General features: G+C 39.3%; 1 protein-coding gene across 6 annotated transcripts in view; it reads right to left on the bottom strand.

The window, feature by feature from the left end:
- The window catches only part of PTPRZ1 (protein tyrosine phosphatase receptor type Z1), a 143528-nt gene that overhangs the window by 13516 nt on the left and 112314 nt on the right, over positions 1 to 17698 (bottom strand). For 3 of the 6 annotated variants that reach the window (XM_075427680.1, XM_075427682.1, XM_075427685.1), the window contains exons 14-20: positions 10348 to 10439; positions 6935 to 7020; positions 4681 to 4701; positions 4423 to 4519; positions 2844 to 2926; positions 1962 to 2096; positions 576 to 710 (exon numbers count right to left, since the gene is read on the bottom strand). In XM_075427680.1, coding sequence (XP_075283795.1) covers positions 576 to 710; positions 1962 to 2096; positions 2844 to 2926; positions 4423 to 4519; positions 4681 to 4701; positions 6935 to 7020; positions 10348 to 10439 — 649 coding nt within the window. The remainder of the gene's footprint in view (positions 1 to 575; positions 711 to 1961; positions 2097 to 2843; positions 2927 to 4422; positions 4520 to 4680; positions 4702 to 6934; positions 7021 to 10347; positions 10440 to 17698) is intronic. The other 3 variants (XM_075427681.1, XM_075427684.1, XM_075427686.1) reach the window with 1 other exon arrangement.

Here is a 17698-nt window from a genome sequence, read left to right as displayed (position 1 = left end):
CCAAGTGCTGTACTTTAGCCATTAATGGCCGGGAGACTAGATGTCTAACAATTGGGTGGCTGAAATAAATTAAGCTTTCAGAATGTCCCTCAAAGCAGTCAATGTCACACAGCTGAGCTGAGCGCCTGCTGGTTCTGATTACAACAAAACAAGGTGTGGATTCACCTGTTTTGCGGGGGGGGGGGGGGGGGCTGTAAAAATCCAGTCCTTAAAAATGAAAATTGATAGCTAGAGTGTATGACTTAATTCACACCACGTTTTCTACTAGCTGCTCTCTTTCTGAAAATGTGTCCTCCTGCTCACCAGGCAGGCAAAGCCCAAATCAGCTCTCCAGTGTGGTCACAGCCTTTTCCCTGATGGTCCTACATTGCACCAGTACTACAGGCCAGTATCTTCTCAATTTGCTGATCTGGTCAAATTAGCTCTGAAGTTGATGAGCATCTTGGCTAGTTTAGACCTACAGGATTCAGCTTTACCTATACAACAGAGAAGAGCTGCAAACTGCCTTGAAAAGTATTCTGTGCAACTCTTAACACTCCCTTTTGCCCAAACCATGTTTTCAGCATGCCACAAACCTTTTTGATCCTGGTGTTTCTAAGAGTAAAATTCCTCACAGTGTAATAGGCAAGCACATGAACACTCTTCTGAGTAACCAAGAAGTTCCCATATTCTTCACTACCTTCGGCAGGCCAGTACTGGTCACATTTTCTCTGTTAGAAAGCAAATGAAAAACCGAAACAGAGAAAGAAAACAAAATGTCAAACTAGCAAGGCAAAATGTTCAAATTTCAGAGCACAGTCAACCACAAAAACATACAGGGACTTTCAACATACCCAGTTTATAATAGACATGAACTTCAGCACAAGAGAACAAATAACATGTATTTATTTTGTGCTGTAAAGAGAGATGGTTGTGCAAAGACGCTCTGCATTTGGAATACTCAAAAAAAAGAGAGGTTTAAATCATACTATCGGAGCTACAGTACTCTCCTATTGTGGAACTCGCCGTTCCATAAGCACTCCAAAATCCAAAGAAAATAACAGGTAATCTATAGGAATAACAGGACCACATTCAAGTCAGTAGAGTCACATGTTCCTGCTGGTTGGTTCATAGCATGGGCAGAGTATGCTTATATCTGACCAGCGAGGGTAAGGGTGAGCCTGTGTGTGGCCAGTATATAGAGAGCTGTGATGTCCAGCCTTTTGGTTGGGCAGCCATACAGCCTTCTCTAAGAGTACTAGAAGAGTACATGTTTGTGGAATGGTACTCCCAGTGTGGCCCTCGTCTGCATTTGCTGTGTCTGTATCATCTCTTAGATGCTTAACAGGTTGTATGGAAGAGACTTACATGCATTTTAGGCACTGCTGCCAGTCTGTGGCAAGCGCGATGCAATGTCTCCTCAAGCGACCTCAGGGTACGTGCATTCTCCTATCACATAGCCAGAGAAACACACACCCTGCGATGGGGTTTGACCTTGCTCTGTCTCACTGGACAAACATCTATCTAGTCCTAGGAAAGGAACTGTGTGTCCCATGGGATGTTAACAGCGAGCAGCCACTGTATCCAGAAAAATTCACCCAAACTACAGCCTTCTCCTTTCTGGGGTCTAAGGCAACCCTGAGAAAGAGAATGATGGAGAGCAGACTGCTAGTAGAATGTGGCACAGGGTCCACAGTCTGGCCATCCTAAATAGATACAGGCCTGTTTTTCAGTATAAGACAATCTTCTTTAGTTAGACCATAGTATTTTCAAGACTTCAGCTGTTAACAATTGAGTTTCAATGTTTTCTTTAGTTTCATACTACAGAGTCTCATCTTTATACTTCTATAGCCAATCCTAGCATAAGCAACTACTACAAACTGTTGCTTTTTACTCAATAAATGCCTAAACCAGATTTTTCAAAGAGATGTTGTAGATCTATCAACATCCGAAAAATAAGTAACAGAAAAAGGTACTCATACCCTTCCTTTCTCAATGAGATTAGTTATCATCACAATAACTTCCACGTTATGTTCCCATATCATTCTCCAGAAATCTTCTGCTGTTGATTTTAGTGGCCCTTGAGCTGCAATGTAGGCTTTTGGCTTGTTGTAGCCCTGAATTAAAATATAACAAATGACACTTGTCAAATCACAGTCCGTGAGCAAAAGGAGGCTGGGAGGAGTACATGACGTTTTACACATCTATTTTTAAAGAATCTCAAAAGCTTTTAAGTACTTTTGAATTTATACCTATCCAAATCACAGAAACCCTGCAGTACCAGATGACATATGAATGCAACTGTTATGTCGATGTTTATCATTCCAACAAACAGGATATATGTTCAAGTGCCCATGTTCTGGCAGAATGTTGACATGATAGTGATGATGAGACATCTGTTATGATAGTGGTTGAAAAAATGAATCAAGATCATTCTCATGTAAATTACTGCGTAATGAAAAACTGAATAAATAGTACCTCAGTGAGGCTCTCAGCCAAATGGCATCTTCTCTCACAAGATTATCTCAGATGATAGAAGAATTAACCACTTAGCAAAAATGTATAAAAGAACAAACATTCAGATGCGAAATGCTTCTAAAATGACTCAGACGTGACAAAACATTATTTGTTTCATGAAGCTCTTCATTATGCTGCAGCTGCTACAGTATCAAGATGGTTTCAAGAATTGGAGTTTTACCTGTACTTTAACTTTGTAGGCTTAACTTGGATGAGCAAACATTTTTTTAACAAAATCTGTAACATTGTGCTACTTCTTTTTTGTTACGTCTATACACCTCCACACACCAGTATTTACAGAAAAGTCTGACAGATGAATAGACTGACAGGTAGGAAAAGGCACTTACATCAACGTAGTTGGCATTAATGTAATCAGTCAGTTTTCCATCCTTCTCTGCAAGCTGTGTTAATTTAACCCTAGTATGATCATCTGCAGGAAAACAAGGGAAAAAAAGCATAACCTTGTGCAAGAATTACATTATTTCTATAAGAAATCTTTCAAAAAAATACTGAAATGAATTTTTACAATCCATAAGGCTAATACAGTGACAATCACATATGGAAACATCCTGTGGTTAGGTATGAACAAGATTCAAAATTCTAGTTTGCAGAAAAATAAACTAATGAATTCAAGGACTCAAGGATTCAGAATTTAGTTGTCTGAACCGAAACACCTGGGGTCATTTTAGGCGCCGTGAAGCTCCCCTACAGCCTCCAGCTGCTGCTTGTGAAGGGGCACTGGCCTGCTGCAGGACCAGAGTCACGCCTGCCAAGCCTGCAGAGTGTCCTGGCTGCCCGGGGGTGTCTCAGACGACAGCACGCACCAGTGTTTGGGCACAGTCACTCCAAGTCAAGGAGAGCAGAGCCCTGAGCCTGGAAAGCGATGGGACCTTGGGGTAGCTGCTCAGCTGAAGAGCTTCAGCAGCAGCTGCCTGAGAGAGAGCTGAAGCTTTCTGTAGCCTGCATTGACTGCAGAGACTAGAGAGACTTCACTCAGTTGCATACGGCAATTCTTGCTACTTGAGCTACCCTAAGCTGCTTGAGCTTTGCTCTTTGATAACAAAGCCCCTGGGTTGGCACCTTTTGTATGATTAGGTGCCAGCACAGAGTGGTAGAGGAAAATCCCCGACTTTCTGTCCCTCTAGAGGTATCTTCAGCCAGGAGGAATAGGATTTCTTCCTGCTGGTTTACACTGTATTCTGCCAGATGGGCTCATTCTGTCTCTTTTTCTATAAAGTTCTAGTGATGCTGAATGCTGAATGTGTATTTAATGTAGGGCTTCTTGTTATCAGAACAAAGTTGAAATACTACACAGAGTTAAGAAAAATACGTTACGCCACCAAAATGATCAGGAGCCCAGAGGCAAGAGTTTCAAAGAGATATTAACAAAACTGAATAGATGTGTTCCAGAAAAGAAAACTCTGGGATTGTGAAGAAGGACAATGCAATGGCAAAACATGTGTCCTGGCTAACGAAGCTGATCTATTACGTTGTGGCAGGGCACAATACAACGTAAAAATAGTACATTTCTATTTATCTATGACAGTAAATATATCCAGGGATCATAAAGCTCCTAGAGAGGATAAATCATCGTTATTCCAGATCAACGATGGATTAATTTTGGCAATCAAAACACAGCTTGTTTGGCTTTATAATGGCATTATAATGAAATCTCCCAGCTCCCTTTGGGTGATCTCTGAAGAGATGAATATGTCCTGCTAACACATGCTCATCGCAGCAGCAGAATGCCAGAGGACTAACTTGAAGAGATGTGAAATCTCATGCTACTTCTCTTCAAGCATTTTGCTGAACAGCATCCAGAGCTTTCAGTGTAGAGGTACTTTTTCTTTTCCTCTAATAACATATATATCTATGCTTGTCTATCAGAATTTCTTCAACAAAACACCAAGTGACGCATTTACTTACAAGCAACAATGTTTATGTATCGATTCTTATTCTTGTTGTCGGGGTGATTAGAGCTGTCTGATGTAATACCTAGATCTACAGTACAGCTCTGGATTTCCTGAAAAAAGTACATTTTACTTTAGTAAGTATTAAGATACATAAGATGTCTATAAATACAGTAAGTCGGCACAAAAAATAACCACAACCTTACACCCAATTATCTATGATATTTTACAACTACTTCATTGCTAAAAAAAATGCAGTGAAATAATTCCTTACCTGATAAAACTCTTTCAGTGTCTAATGAGGGAATGAATGCAAAAAAAGTAAAAAAAATCAAATTCCACAGCACAGAACAAATGGATATAAGTGTTTATATAAATCACAATTACTATATGGAAAACAGTTATGGTCATGCAATACTTATCTCCATAATAACAACAAAGCTGAATATTTTTACTTAACTCTTCAAGGAAAAAAGAGTCAATTTTCTTGTTAAATACTGGGATCTGTTTTCCTCTACTTAGCCTTAATGTTAGACCTTCGGCCGGTGAAAGCTTATACATATGAGCAACATCACTGACTTTAGCCAGATTATCTATATATTTAACTGCTCGCAGGATTTGACACTGGTCCTTATAACTGCATTAGTTTCTCTGTGGAATGCTTTTGCTCTCTTTGCTTTCAGCTGGAAAAACCTCTACTGGGGCAGGAGCGCGCGCTGCTCAGCCAGCCTTGTGGCACCCTGGTGAAGGCCAGCGCTGCAGCGTCTGCCAGCAACTGCGCAAGGAACCCAGTGCTTGCATGCAGGGAGAGACAGGCCTGAGAAAGACAGGTGCAAAGTCTGTAAAACTCACAAAATTAATTTATTTGATTTTATTGATTACTGTAACTGTCAGGAAACTCAAGCATTTATAAGGTCCACGGTGTTAAGTAGGAAATATGTTGCCACAACTAAAAGTACTATAATAATGTTTCCCAACACTTTTTAGGATTGATTTTAATATTAATCATCTTCACCTTCAGCTATTTAAATATATTTATATATGAAAAGTGGTTACCAGTCTGAAAACTAGATTTTAAATATGAGTTGTTTTATAGCAATATAAATAAAAAACCTGAACCACCCCTGTACTCTCCTCTCCAAATGCATGCTGACTCTGCAAAGACAATGACTGTACTTCAACTGTCTGTATCTTCTAAGTTCCCCACCTGTAGACAAAAGACTGGGAAACTAATTCTGGGGTAGTCTGTAAAGCCAAAAAGAATCTCCAAGAAATGATATGGACACTGAATTTTTTGCAATAGTTAAAACAAGCATGAAACATTTCAGATGGTGTAGGTGTAGCTCAGTGATACACAGCATATTTAGTCTTTGGATCACTGCTGTAATTTAGGAAAAGAACAATTTTAGGAAAAGAACAATTTAGGATGAACAATTTGATTTCTGTATTGCTCTCCTCACAAATGGTGAAAGAACTCTGTCACCATTGCATTTACACACAGCCAGTAACGTCTGAACATGTACTGGCCATTCACAAGTATTTACAAGTTTGGTGCCACAATCAGACGAATATTTGAATGTTCAATGAATTGGAGAAGAAATGCTGTCGAAGAAAGTTAGGTGAATGACATGGAATTTTTGGTCCCTTAGCTCACAATTCATTGGCTGGGGAAACAAAAGCAAAACCAAAAGATGCAAGACTATGAATTTCTTTACTTTCAGTATTGTTTTTGCAGCAGGAATATTACAATCATATTTTATATTAATAGAGATCAATTAAAACATGTGTTTCCGTCTCAACTGACTGACTTTGTTAGAAATCACTTGTCAAGAATTTTAATAGCACAGCTTTAATTAGATTTTGGGTTTATAATGTTTATTTTATGTGACAAGTTAGAACACATCTATCTTTAAATTGCTTGTAATGCATATGATGTGAAAATCAACGAAGTTCATTAGTTACACATGGTGACAGGAACATTACGGTGACAGTAACATAACAGCATATGTTTCAAAGCTTTGAACTACCTCTTACGAACCATATATTTTAGGAAAGGAACTGTAAAACTTTCACTGCCGCACATGAAGACTACATTAGCTCCCCTGTTAATCAGAAGTCTTCCCATATTTACTCATAACTACTTCCATGTTTTTTTCTATCTCAATGGAATAAGCAAATGTGGGTAGCTCTTGCAAAATTCAATTGGCATTAGTGTTGGAAAAGCTTTAGATCTGTACTTATACCTGATAAACCATGCAGATTATCTTTGCAGTTTATTGACACAATCATTTAGTATTTTATCACAGTGGTAAACATTCCCCTTTGCGTCCCAGTCCCATTAGCTTTTATAAATCTCCCCAGCCTTTATGCACAAACAGTCCTTACTGGGCTCACAGTACTCATATTTACATGCATTTATGAAACTGGTGCCCAAGCCAGAATGTAATGCCCAGTTCTTTGTTTCCAGGCATTTAAACTTAACGTTATTTGTATGTGCTAAGAAGGAAGATGACGTCATAGAGCCATACCTCAAATTCTTCAGAAAAACCATTACTTGCATGTAAATCTGCAACATGTTTTGGAAAATGCTTTATTGGAATTGCTCCAACATCATCTTAGGGGTGGGAAAAGACAAAAAATATTTTCATGAAGAACAAAAAGCCAGTGACATATAAAGAAGTCTATACGTAGGCAATCCACACAACATCCTGAAATAAAACTTTTGGCATGAACTTTGCATATACAACTCCCAAAAAAATAAAAACTCTTTAACACCGTCAATGTTCCTCAAATCATTTTCTAACACTTCGACATTTCTAAACTGCAATTCTGAAGGAAGATATAGAAAATGCCTAGCCAGGTCTCGCTCTGTCTTTAAGGCCCCAAAATCAAGGTGCTGACTCTGCAAGATGCTGAGCTTGTCTGTAAACTGAAGAGTGCTCAGAACTACCTGTGAAGTCCAGGTGAACTGGGAGGATTAGCAGTTTGCTACAAGATGTTCAGTGGGAGAGGGCAGGAGCGGGGCCCTGAACTACACTGGTAAAGAAAGCACCATCAGGCAGAGGAGTCCGGGTACCTGAGACTGATTAATGTTGCACTGCGACTCTGACGCAGTACATGGACTGGCCGCGTAGTCCCAACCTACTAAATTAATGCAGCATTATGCCGGTAGTATGATTTTAGTTGATGTGTTGCATGTTTGCATTGGTATCTAAAGGAAACAACAACTAATGTTCATCTTTTACTGCATCAGTGAGTACTTCCAGTAGGGATATTTTGCCCCATTCTCCCCATGATTCTATGATTACCTATTGAGAATAATCTTATGCTTAATCCCGGGAGTACTGACTGCAAACTTTCACATCAGGATTTATAATTCAAGTTTTAAGTGAAAGATTTAAGAGTTTCTGGATACCCACAAAGGCAATATTTACATTCTCAACCAATAAACGTGATTCTTGCAACTTCCGGGTCCTGATACTGAGTCTGAATTTTCCATCTGATGTTTATATTTCAGGACATATCCTTTTTACTTTATACAAATACAGAAAAACATTCTTGTGTAGAACATTCATTAGGGATCATGTCAAAAACCTTTGGGACTTTTAATATTCTCTTTCATGCAAATACGCTATGTAAACAAAGTCATCTGTTCTGTTAATTACCTGCTAAAGGATGACATTATTTCAGCTAGTTTTGGTTCTGAAGAATAATTTCTTTTTTTTTTTTTTTTAAAGCCTTTCATGGATTGAAAGTATGTTTATTTCACAATTTGTAATTTCATCACTGTTTCATATGAGAAAGACACATCAGAAATATGGAACAGGGACCTGTTACTTACATCAACAGATGTTCAGCATTTAGGCCACCTAATAATTTTAGCTTTCGGTTACCAAGAATTTGTTGATTTGTATTGAGATCCATCTGGTCTTCCACTTACATGAATGGATCTGAATATATAAAGTGAATTTATTCAGTCAAGCCTAAGAGCAGCTGAACAAATGTGTAACACTATCTTCACACTTTGGAGATGAAACCTGGCATAAAGTGTTTATTCTAATGATATGCAAACACAAAACCAGAAGGGAAAGTAAGTGACCCTAAAAGGGAGGACAGTAAGGGAGAAAGAGATCTCAGGTTTGACGTAATTATTGTCTTATTTCATTGTCAGTGCTAATCTCCCAATTCAATCACTTCTGACTCCAGGAATATATTTTATATCTGGATGGCAGGTATCACTTGAAACTATTTAAAGGTTGATAGTGGGTCCTAATATTACCCTGTAATTCATTATTAGTTCTGAATGCATCTTTGATTTATGCTGTGAAGTGCCAGGGCATTTTCTGTGAATAACTGCAATTCTGCTATTGCTGTCAATGAAACCCCACAAAAGGAAAACCTAACAGATAATGAGATCTGTGGAGTGCTTTTAGTCATAGTCATAATAAAAAATTAAACTTTGCAGTTACAAAATGCTCTTCCTGCTCTACACTCTTTGCCAGTATTATATCACAGTTAGTCTCAATTGTTGCAAAATTACACTGCTGAAACATTTGTGTTTGCTCACTTGAAGTCTGTTGCACACAAAATGAAACAAAAATATTTCCTCACTGCTTGCATCTTTTTCCATAAAATATTTTATGTATCTTTCAGTCACTTAGACACACTTTTGAGTTAATATTTATCAGTATTCTGGGAGGAAAACCTCCAGCATCAAAACACGTATTTTAAGCACTCAGAGTAACTGTAAGTGCAATTCTGTCTTATGACAATGGAAAACCCTATCTCCCTCAGGTGACCTGGTCAGGAAAAGCTGCAAGAAAATTAAACAATTGTACTGCAATATAGTTAATGATAGAGAGTAAAAGCAGAGATTTCCTGTAATGATTGCCACTTGACATTCATATATAATCACATATTTTCCGAAATCAAGCTATATCCCTGCCTATTAACCATTTAGAAAAAGGTTATGTGTCTCGTAACAATAGCAATCAATCCAAGAGGCATTTAAAGATGCCTACAATTCCATTACAACGCAAGTCTAATGTTTGGGATTTCTTTAATTAAATGTGTTTACTAGTCATCTACACAAGGGCTGACTCTGCTTCCCTTAGTCATTCCAAGGGAACCCATCCCCCTGTGCAACAGCACAGTCTGCAAAAGCATTACTTGTGGAACAAGATATCCTTTTCTTGTGGGTGAAAACGTGGCTTGGGATCTGCTGCAGAGTTAATCTATTTAAGGTACTTTTCATTCTACTGAGACTGAAAAAGCTGGGAGGGCTGAACATGCTCCTCTGATACTCTTCAAGGAGGAAAGAAAAGAAACAGTTTCTGTAAATAACGGTGGTGGATATGGAACCAGAAGATGCTAATAATATTCTGCACTTGTGCATCATTTTCATGAGCAGCTCACAGAGAACTGTAGCAGTAGTAACTATGTTAGTGAAATCTGTAAGTCAAAGAAAATGCTGTAATTGCAAATGAAACGCAGATAGATGAGGCATATCTTGGTCCTGCTGGTAAAAAGAACAGGTCATGTTCTATGCCTAGGCGAAAAATTCAAGGCAGAAATACAGGTGAATATGTTGCTGGTGTAATCCTCTGCTTCGTGACAGTGAACTAGAGCTATTTAGTGTAGCTCAGATGGCTACGCTAGCAGCCATTTCTAGTGAGGCTACACCTCAAATGGCTGGAAGGCACAGCGTATCTTTGAGACAACTCTGTAAGATGAGCATATTTCTCTTCTGCGTTAACTATAAGAGAGAATGTTAGTAACACTAGTCTCTCCCTCTGTCAAGTGCACCTGTGTTTATTAGTACAAGAGTGTACAAATCTCTGGTTTACAGATGTTACAGTACGTGAAGAATTCATATGGACACATACAAGGCAGCATCTTCCAACAGCAAACACCAACCTACAGAACAGTTGACATAAAGTACCTGAGACTGGGAAGATTGGAGCTGGGGGAGCAGAAATCACTCGAGGCGATGTATTATCTTCTAAATAAAAGTGAGCAGTCTGGAAACATTTCCTAGGGGGGAGGAAACATAAATAAACATTGCAAAAAATAAAACATTATCTGAGACCTTTTGGAATTCTGGAATTATTGAGTAAGAAAGAAATCAGGGTTTTGAAAACCTCTTTTCATGGAGTGTCAAATACTACTGGTATAATATAAATATTCCCCCAACACACCACTAAGTTATGCATACAACTTGAAGATACAGCATTAACTTAGCATAATACATAGTTCATGCACCTTTACCTATGCCAGAGGCAGAAGATGCAGCACACATCAGACATAGCGAAAGCTGGAAGAGGAACTCTGTGTCAGGAGACACTCTAGACGCTACACAAGAACTCCAAGGATAAAAAATGCTATTGTCTTCCTTGCTTATCCAAGTTCGCACACATAATTACTGTTCCCTTTCATGTTGTTATGCTAGCCTGAAGACGGAGCAGTGTACAAGATCAGTTCTGGTAATTCATTGATAGATCCTACTGCAGACATGGAACTGCAAGAAAAGGCAACATGCCCTGTGACAGACAAGACGGTGGCTCTGGAACTGCTGTGACTGAGGCTAAATGATTCTTTCGTACCGTAACTGCAGCACTGAGGGACACCTTAACCAAGGCGGACTTCCTGAAGTTGACAGACAGAAATAGGGGAATTATAAATCCAGGAGATGCTAGCTTTGTTGCAAAAACACAGAAGGATGAATACAAATGGAATCAACCTTAACTATGACCCACAATGTTATCTGTATCTGTGCTGTAATCCAGATGTGAAGATAATAAGAACAGCGTCTGTTAAGAGTCCAAGCTATTCAATGCACTAATCAACCAACTGCTGCTGTAAGCACTGAAAAGCCTCCTTAATTAAAAAATCTCCATATGATTAGACATGCTAATAGGAATCTTTACTCCAGGTCACTTAATCTATTTGAAATATTATTCACTAATCATTAAATTTAAAAAGAAATAATGCATCACAAAAATATTAATCTCATTTTATATTTATAAGATTCTGCTTCTTTAAAGCTGTTGGCTGAAGCTATTATATGATCTTTTGCTATTTTGTGTAATCTCTGGTGTTTCAAATTCCTCTGTACTGTTCCTGTACCACTGCATGGATAAAACTCCTCATATAATCGTTATAATCAAAATGAAACTTTGAGGCTATTTTGAGAAATAGATAGGGAATATGTGGATATTATAATTCTTTCCAGAACCATTAATGTAGATCATAAACACTTTGGTAAGCTTATTTGAATTAAGTCTCTGGGAAACATGCCCATACTCTCAGAATGTGTTGGGAATTCTCTGTCTGCGTACAATGCAGAGTCTCTTAAACCACAAGTGGACAGCTACATCAAAGGGAAAATTGTGGAATGCAAAATATTTCTGGTAATTCACATGAGAATTAAATTCAGAGTCCAGCTAGAATCCTCTAAAAGCATTTTTGTAATGGTCATAGAGGAGCGCTGGCTTTGCACGACGTGTTTCGAGAAAGACTGTCCATCTCGGTTATCCTTAGTAATAGCAGTTCTGGATGCAGACCAAGAACACATTTGGGATGTGCTTGGGAACATCTTTCTGATTTTTAACATTAGCACCCCATAGAGTTAGCGGCTGCTGAAGTGAGAGAGGATGTCTCAATGCTAGCCATAATACTCAAGAGTTGGTCTCAGGACTATGTGCAAAATGTCTGTAAGAGGTAGGCAAGTATCAAAGTACTTCAAATCACTAAACACTTTTGGAAAGTCTGGCCCTGCCTGCTGGGCGCCAAGAATGCTGATGTACTGTGTTTATTAAAAACAGCACCCACCAACCAAACACGCCAACCAGCCTGACTGGCACAGGTTGCCCAGAGAGGTGGTAGATGCCCCATCCGTGGAAACATTCAAGGTCGGGTTGGACAGGGCTCTGAGAATCTGATCTAGTTGAAGATGTCCTTGCTTACTGCAGGGAGGGTAGACTGGATGACCTTTAAAGGTCCCTTCCAACGTAAATCATTCTATGACTCTATGATTCTACGATTAAAGCTCTAGACCCAAAAAGCATCCCCTCCCTAATGCCTACTGCTTATGAACTATGTTCATATATCAAGTTTATGGACTAACATCACAGAGTTTTGTCACCTCCTTGCTTGAGAAAAGATTGAGCTAAAACGAATTTAATTAGCATAATGGCTTTCACATCTAAAGCAGTACTTAAAATGTCCTCGTAATATGCCACACATTCACTATCCCTTACTGAGCCACTGTATCTTTAATCTTTAACAAGTTAATTGTGGCTGAAAATAAATTACACCCTTAGCACATTTGGGAGACAAATTCATAGCAGTTGACTTAACCTGTAATAAGACTCATAAATAGGCACTCCATCTGCTTCTGCATCAGCAGTGAAAGCCTTCATGACTAAACCTAATGTTAATAACCATGTCTCGTTAATTATCACTTGTTGTTAATGAAAAAAGGGATGACTATTTCAAACTTCCAGACAAAGGTCCCGTCACTCAACGTTAACCTGATTATTTAATTTACACCTTTCATCACAGCATTTAGATCTTCAACCTAAAACTGTAATTTGTAATTTAGACACTGCACTTCTTCGAACACAGACTTTATATATGGAGATAGGGCTAAGCCATTGAATTAATCAGTGTCTGTATCTGTACAGGAAAGCACGCAGCAGCAGCTCTTTGGTTTACCAGGAGGGATGCTAGATCTGAATGACCATTTAAATGTGAACTACTTGGGACAAGACTGTGCCTCAGACTCCTGAGGACACTGCTTTTCTGGCATGTGGGGCCCCAGACCTTGGCTGCGGATACGTGCTGCCTACTTCTCCCCTGGGGCAGGGACTGCTCAGAGCTTGACTCGGATGGTCACTGAGGCGGGCAACACAAAATGGCGCTGTGCGAGCGGGAGTGCTTGCGTGTGCGCGGCACCACCGCGGGAGTGCTCGCATGTGCGTGGCATTGCTGCGGGAGCGTGTGTGTGTGCGTGGCATCACCGCTCGTAGAAGTTGAGGAAGGGAGCTGAACCTCAGAAGTCAGAGGCATCTGTGACAGGTTGGGTTTGCGCAGCCACTGCTAGCACAGAACGGTCTTAGAGGCACGATTATGTCTTTCTCTGCAAATAGCAGGGTGTTTTGTGCTCACAGGGTATCTCCCAATAGGGATTCTCAAACACTTGATAGAATTTATTTTTAAATGGTTCCAATCTTTCAAAGATCTGGTGGTTTCAAAGATCTTTAAATGCATCCTCAATGCATCCAATGATTCAATTTTTTAATGGTTCCAATCAATTTTAAGTGCTTGTCAGATGAAATTTTAATTTTCAAATTTTATTAACTCTTTTATTTACAATTTGATATTACATAATTAAGAAGGTTTTCCTTCAAGGGTGGATGAGCATGGCCTTTCTAAGCTTAAATCTGTTTTTAGGGTGTCTCCGCACGTGCAAGTTTAGCTATCCTTTTCTCAAGTCTGTTTCCATAAACCTAACGGAGGACTCAAGGCATCAGTTCAAATCATGGCTAAGAAAATGAACATTCTCTGTGTTTCAGCTGTGTTTCAAAGATATAGAGTGGTAGCAGAAAGTAAAAATTTAAATGACTTCTCAGGGCGTTGTCTGTCATTGGATTGGTCTTTTCTGAAGCACTGCTGTCATGTAATTTCTAGGAGGCTTCATGGTAGCCAGCTGATATTCAGTATGTCTACAGATAGCTGGAACTGCATTAGCAGTTTGCTGTTCACATTATTATAGTCTCTTACTGAGATTCATATATGCATTTGTCGAAAAAGAATCTTGAGCAGTGCAACTCCCACTGATAACTGTTACCACGTTACTGTTTCCCAAGCTCTTTGTATGATAACCATCATAAAAACTGATCTGCACAAATAGCCTGGCATTTCTTCCTATACACCAGTTCATCAGGTTTGTTTTCACTGATCACTTCTATGAACCGTTCCAAAAGAGTACACACACGCATAAGCAATTTCCAGTATATTATATGTCAGCACAGAGGAACTTTCAATTTCAGTCACTTTAACAGATAAGGTTAATTCAGCAAAATGGGAACGATGAGGCCATCCAGAAGAGAGCAAGGAGATACAAATAACCCTGTTGCATCTCTGCAGCAGGATTCTGTCAAATAAATAGATATTGACAGAGATGGATAGACTCTAGATTTGTATAGAAAATTCTCTCTAAAGCTGTAAGAAAATCTGTGTGGACGACAAGGCCATTAAACAGGCAAAAGAATCTCCTTGTTTATGCCACTGTAATCTTAATCACGCTGAAGAAATGAAAGGAAAATGACACTGCTTAAAAATTGCTTGAATTGCAAAAGATTTGATACACAGAACTAGAATAGTTCAAAATTGCATATTTTCCTACTGGCAATTAGAAAATCTTTAGACAATATTGCCATTAAAAGTTATCATCCCTGTCACAGAAATGAATATTTTATCACAGAAAGATTGAAATTGTGCCTAATCAGATACTGAAGAGATTGGGGAATTTCCTCAAGTGCTGATTAACAATTTATTGTAAAAAAAAAAAACCCAAACCCAAACAACAGATGGTACAGAATTATTTTTCTGATACAAGTCATTCAAGTGAAGAACAAAATCATTTTGCCTTTTTTTAACCTTGAGAAACTGAAACTTGTCACTTTTGGTAGTTACTTGTTTTTTAAACCAAATAACACACATTTTGCATCTTCAAATTAGAAGCCAGCAGCGGAAACAACTCAAAGCACTATTCACTCAAATACCCAGATAGTATATACCAATACAATATTTTGAGTACTGTTGCCAAAGCAATATAGAATAACTTCTACAAGCCTAAACTTTTAATGAACTTTAATGAGTGAGAATAATTGGCCCACATAGAAAAAGCATTATAGAAAGAAACAAAGACAGCTTCAATCACTTCTTTCAAAATAAACTAAATGGAACCATAAAAATGCTTACAGACTTTATACTAGTATTTTCCAGGCATAGAAAACCCTGCATAGCAATAAAGCTGTTGTTCTTATTTTTCACAGGTTTTAAAAAGAGATGAAGGTATTGGCACCTTTGAAAGCAGGTCACAAAGTCCTACCCACAATACAAACTCTTTCTGTTTCATTCCTCTGAAATAAGAAACATGTTACTGGTGTTTTCATAATGCCAAGAAAATTTTCTTGAGGATTAACAAAAAAAGAGCTCCATATTTTATTTTGTAGTACACAAGAAATACAGAAAAGATTAAATTCAAGTCAAGAAGATATTACTAACGGGATTTTTGTTTTATTTTGAAAGACCTATGTTATAGAATTGTTCATGCCCAGAGAAAGAACACAAGATGAACACAATGTTATTCGACAAAAACAAGCTTGTAACCTGTAGGATTACTACAACTGCACTGTACAATCTGGGTCTTAAAATTGACGGTGATCTTTGGCAAATAGAAGAGATTTCAAATACTATTTAGCTTCAGGGATGAAACCCTTTGGAAAATGATTATGAACGTTCATGTTGCGTAACATGAAAGACAGGAAAACGTTCTCAGTATGAAAATGGTCTGCTGGAAATCCTGTGATGGACAGCATAATTATTGAACTAGACAGAAACTAAGAAACGAGTTGTGCAATCCTTCCTGCAATTTACTTCTCTGGAAAGAAGAAGAAGATGTCCATGTGGGACATACCCTGCTGGGCTGACAAAAAACGAGTGTCAGGAGACTAGAAGAAAAGTCAGTAAGCACAACCCTGACACCATAGCCTCAAGATTACAGCAGTTGGTAGCTTGGAAAGGGCAGTCTGGGCTCCAGTTCCTGGTTCTTTGCCACTTTTATACAGTTTTGATTAACGGGGGGTGGGGGGGTGGGGGAAGAAGAAACAACCTCTGGAAGCATCTGTGAGATGTCTGGGCCTGCCTTTTGCCTTGTTCATACAGCTCCTGGAAGAGCAAGGTCCTGTTTCTTGCTGCTAGTTTATGTGTTAGTATTACACAAGCAATCACACAATCACAGAATCATAGAATCACTAAAGTTGGAAAAGACTTCTAAGATCATCAAGTCCAACTATCAACCCAACACCACCATGCCTGCCAAACTATGCCCTGAAGTACCATATCTACATGTTTTTTGAACACCTCCAGGGATGGTGACTCCACCACTTCCCTGGGCACCCTGTTCCAATGCCTGACCACTCTTCCAGTAAAGAAATTTTTCCTAATATTCGATCTAAGCCTCCTCTGACACTACTTGAGGCCATTGCCTCCTGTCCTATCGCTAGTTACTTGGGAGAAGAGACCAACACCCACCTCACTACAACCTCCTAGAGCAATAAGGTCTCCCCTCAGCCTCTTCTTCTCCAAACTAAACAGCCCCAGTTTCCTCAGCTGATCCTCATAAGACTTGTTCTCTGGACTCATCACCAGCCTCATTGCTCTTCTCTGGATACGCTCCAGCACCTCAATGTCCTTCTTGTAGTGAGGGGCCCAAAACTGAACACAGTACTTGAGGTGTGGCCTCACCAGTGCTGAGTACAGGAGCATGATCACCTCCCCTTCTGAGTATAGTACAATTACAGGATCAGGTTCCCGTCAATCACCAACCACCAAGAATCTTCACGGCAGGAAGTTTTTGCAACGTATTTCCCCCTTCTGGTCCACTACATTTCCTCCCTGACAATATGCACACTCGAGGAAGGGTTAAGGTCGTGTGTGGATTTTGAAAGCTCTATGAAAGCTTATGTAGATCTGTCCCTAGGAAGACTCCCTGGCTTTATCTAGAACCAATGAAACAGAGACAGACAAAGGCTTGAGGACTGCCACATACTGTCACATGGCTAACAAGATTCCCAGTATGCTTTTCGCTCAGGCCAACTTGCATTCTTTCACTCAGTGCTTGACACAGTTTGGGGTTAGCACAGGGCAGAGACCATCCCCAGAAGGTGATGTGAATGCAGCCACTCTGGTTTTTGCCCCCTGTGAGGGGGCAGAGATCTGTGCCACGCCAGCTGGTCTGTCTTATTTCACACTATAGGTAGTCCTTTGCCCTCACTGATTATAACATCATGACTTTTTACAGCTGTCACTTCTCTTCAGCCAAATTTTTTTTCTTAATGTCTTATCAACTTATCAGTCACAGAGAAACAGGCTCATGAGGGAAGCTGAGGACATGTGTGCACATGAAACACATCCTTAGTTAGTGAAAGGTTTGAAAGGCTGGGGGGCAAATTTTGGTTCGGAGATGGGCAGAATCACGAAGCAGAACAACGTTCTAACCATAA

The sequence above is a fragment of the Opisthocomus hoazin genome, chromosome 8 (genome assembly GCF_030867145.1).
Source record: "Opisthocomus hoazin isolate bOpiHoa1 chromosome 8, bOpiHoa1.hap1, whole genome shotgun sequence".
Classification (NCBI taxonomy): domain Eukaryota; kingdom Metazoa; phylum Chordata; class Aves; order Opisthocomiformes; family Opisthocomidae; genus Opisthocomus; species Opisthocomus hoazin.
This window is presented reverse-complemented; position numbering and strand designations above follow the sequence as displayed.